The following is a 3,790-nucleotide window of genomic DNA, read 5'->3' on the forward strand; positions in this document are numbered from 1 at the left end:
TTTGAAATATGCAGGACTCAGATTGCTATATAGTGGTATATATAGAAAAATATTACATTTCAGTCAGTGTTGTATGTGTAAAAATGACTGCTTCTCTTTCATCAAATGAAAACTGAGAAACATAGAGGGAAACAAACAAAATAATGTTCTTCTTTAGCAAATTATGACAACAAACCATCTATTATTCAGTCTATTTACATATACAGCAAGGCATCGTCGTTAAAACTGTTAAATATATACAATGTACAATATGTACTTCAGTCACTATCGCTAGCAAAGCGATAACTAGAGCCTAGTGTGTGGATTTCAGCTTGTACTTGAAGTCCACGTCGTAGGTCGGCTGAAGGATTCCCAGTCCTGCTCGCGACTGGTCGAGCGGCGGCACTTTTATGGTGGGGTCTAGCAGTTCCATGTCAAAGTAAGCCAGCACGAGACTGAGGAATTGTTTGATCTCGTACATAGCGAAAAATCTGCCGGGGCATTTGGTCACGCCAGAGCCGAACGGCATGCAGTAATAACGCAGTCGGCGCCCGTTGCGGAAAAAAGTGGTTTTCTCCTGACACTTCTCATCGAGGAAGCGGTCAAACTTGTACTCCTGCAACGTGGACAGATGACATTTTAAAATACAACCATTATAGTGACTTCTAAAAGAACACATTTTTAGTTTTTTTTGGTGATACTTACATAGGGATCCTCAAAGATTTCTGGATCGTAGTGGAGCATGGGCGGATACAGGGCGATCACGTCGTCCTTCCGTATACGGTAGGCTTCTTGGTTGTCCAGGTGAAGCAGGAAGTCTTCCTTGGCAACGCGCACGTTCATGGAAGCGCTGGAAAGACGGAGCGCTTCGTTTATGATACTGTCTGTGAACAGAAAGGCGGAAAACAGAAATTAGGTTCACAGCATTTGTACGTTCACCTGAGCAGTAGAACAACAAACATTGTTGATCTTACCTAGAACAGGCATCTGGTCCAGCTGGTTCCTTGTGAGGTTCAGTGTGGGGTCATTGGGGTCCGGTTTAAGACCTGAATCGTCCAGAATCTTTTGAACTTCTTTACGAGCTGCTTTCATCGCGTCGGGACTCCTGACAACACACATACACAGATGCTAGGAGTTAGTTAGAGTGGAAAAATGTCTTCACAATAAAAGTGTGCTTCAAGTAAAGCGATTCTGGACTTTTGTTGAAGCATCTGCAGAGCAAGTAAACAGAGCACAGATTTCAGTCAAACTGTGATAAATCACATCAGTATCATGTAAAATCACAGGGTATTTTCACAGAAGGTCACCAGGCCAATTCAAATTTGCGACTATGACCTCGCTTTGTTGGGCTGCTTTCCAAGCCGAGGTATTTATAGCATACCGCTACAACCCTTTGTGTGTTGCAATGCTATATCTACGCTATCTTAACTGCACGTTGTTGGCCGTGACACCCAACATCAGCTGTTGGGGAACTGATAAATATGCAGTAATGTGTGATGTAACAACCGTGTGCATGAAGTGACAGGAATAGTGCATGTGGTTTAGAAAGGGTGATTTACAGTTTCAGATATTGATTGTAAAGAGAAGTAATCCACATACCTGATCATATAGAAGAGAGACCAGAAGGTCGCAGGCAGGGTGTTCGCCTGCGAGGCCCAAAGCAGAGCGACATGGGTTCTTGCTTTGCTCAAATCATTGAAGGTCGATAAAGAATCATTCAGTATGATCCTCATAGCGATGAGATCGGATATGTTCTCTCTCTTGGACAAGTTTTCAGCGTTCATGGTCTTTGCCAGGTTCTATTTACGTGAAAGAATGAGTAGGGAAAAAGACATTAACGCTTTTGATTTAAAGTTTATAACAGCTAACATGGTTGGAAATGCTAGAAAAGACACACTGACCTCTCGGGCACTGTAGGCGCTCTTGAAGACATGGATCGGCAGACCGGCCACCAATGCTGGGAAGATCTTGTCAAATTCTTTGAAGTTCTCCAAGGCGCTGAGCACCAAGGCTTTCTGTGCGGCCTGCCGAGCTTGACACTTATCTTCACCGAGCTCTTTACCAAACAGCGTCAAATAGCCGGCCTCAAACATCGCCTGGAGGATAAAAGGGCAAACAGGAGCGTTAAAAACATCACATAATGGCATGGAGGCTGTGAGAATGCAAACTGAGAACTGGGTTGCAGCCAGAAGTAGTTTTTCAAGATTCTTGTCTCCAGTCAAAAGTCAAAATACTGACCTTGTAGCAGAAAGCAAAGATGCCGTCCACCTCCCAGTGGTTCTCCCGAGCAATCAGCGTGTCCGACTTCAGCATGACGTCCTGCAGGTGACCACTCATGGTCTCGATCAGGGAGGGCAGAGCCTCGCCCTGCAGGGTCTTCAGAAAGGTCTGGTGAAGGTTCTCCGTGGTGTGGCCGTGGCGAGGGTCAAAGCTGTCGTGGCCAAAGGCCTAGCGAGGCGAAGACAAAGAGGGTTAGGAGCACGTTCTGACACAACATGACATGAATTTAAAAAAAAGAGACGACGTCACATAAATGTACCTTGACAGATGTGGCAAAGTGGAACTTCCTCCAGTCCAGGTGTCTGCCCTGTCTGATGACCGAGTGGTAGGAGAAGGGGTCGCACAGGAAGTGGATGTACTCGCCCGCAATCTTGCAGGTGAAAATGTGGCCGTACTTCTTCTGACGGCTGCGCAGGAACTGGAGCGGGTTGGCGCCGAACTGCAAAGCGCAGCCCAGGTACGGGATGAAGCCGTTCTCTACTGCGGGTTCACCGGGTTGTCTACGTGCATGGAGATGGAGATGATGGATGGATGAGACGAGAGTCGTAAAAAGCGCCACCCCGTTACGAGAAGCTGCTGGTCATGCATTCATTCACTCATTCGTACATTGAACCGTGGTCTTCCCACACTCCCGTCCCGCAGCATTTTCTCCAAAGCACGACAAAAGCGACCTTGTTATCCTTTCTCTATCAAGTTAAGTCTTTACATTATTGAATCCTGCTGATGCAGGTCTGAGTAAGAGCATGACTCTTAGAGAGGCGAGCGTGTCTGACTACACATCACATGACAACAGCAGTTGGAAAAATTCCATCAGGTCTGCTATAGCTTTTGTTTTTTGAGCAGCACTCGTGACCTGCATACCCGCAGTCGTCCAATCACACGGCGAACGGCATTAATGCAACATGAATCATGGACGTGTGGTTGTTGCATGGCTGGATAAACTGTCACTGACATGGGTGCAGCCAGTCAACAATCACAGTTAGTGCCGTAGAGAAGTGTCCACGTTGTAATGTAAGACACACACACACACCCACACAGGCTGAGTAAAATGCCTAAAAATGTCATTTAAACTGCACTGTACAGGTTTTGGATTGCCCACGCTCACCTGTGTCGGATCCCCACGGCGAGCCACAGCAGGCAGCATAATCCAACGACTACGGCCCAAATCAGAGCGATGCTTATTATCATGATGATGGCGACGATGATGACAGTGATGGATCCAGGCCTCAACTAAACTCTCTCCGTTTTCTCTCTCACTGAGACAGCGAAGGCGCCGCCTGCCACAGGGAATTGTGTAAGCAACCTGAGCAGCGTTTGGCTCAGCCGAGTGCAGTGACAGGCAGCATGTGGGACGGCTTTTATGTCTGCTCTGTCCCTCAGGGTGGACCCAAGTTTTTTTTTTTTGTCCTTCATTTGTTGAGCAACATATAAAGAGCATTATTACCTTATCTGCAATGATGTTCTCTGAGATAACCTTTGATAAAGAATTTGGGCAGTAATTATTTTCTATTGTCTATTCTTTGTCTAAATG

At 46.2% G+C, this 3,790-nt stretch overlaps 1 protein-coding gene across 1 annotated transcript; it reads right to left on the reverse strand.

Moving 5' to 3' along the window:
• Positions 1-292: 292 nt before the first annotated feature.
• cyp7a1 (cytochrome P450, family 7, subfamily A, polypeptide 1) lies at positions 293-3,447 on the reverse strand (the record flags this gene model as incomplete). Its single annotated transcript, XM_083889462.1, has 8 exons — positions 293-595; positions 685-863; positions 954-1,084; positions 1,579-1,778; positions 1,881-2,075; positions 2,218-2,427; positions 2,519-2,759; positions 3,365-3,447. 8 exons carry the CDS (start codon positions 3,445-3,447, stop codon positions 293-295), a joined length of 1,542 nt encoding a protein of 513 aa, XP_083745588.1.
• Positions 3,448-3,790: the final 343 nt, after the last annotated feature.

The sequence above is a fragment of the Microchirus variegatus genome (assembly GCF_963457635.1).
Source record: "Microchirus variegatus genome assembly, chromosome: 5".
Classification (NCBI taxonomy): Eukaryota; Metazoa; Chordata; class Actinopteri; order Pleuronectiformes; family Soleidae; genus Microchirus; species Microchirus variegatus.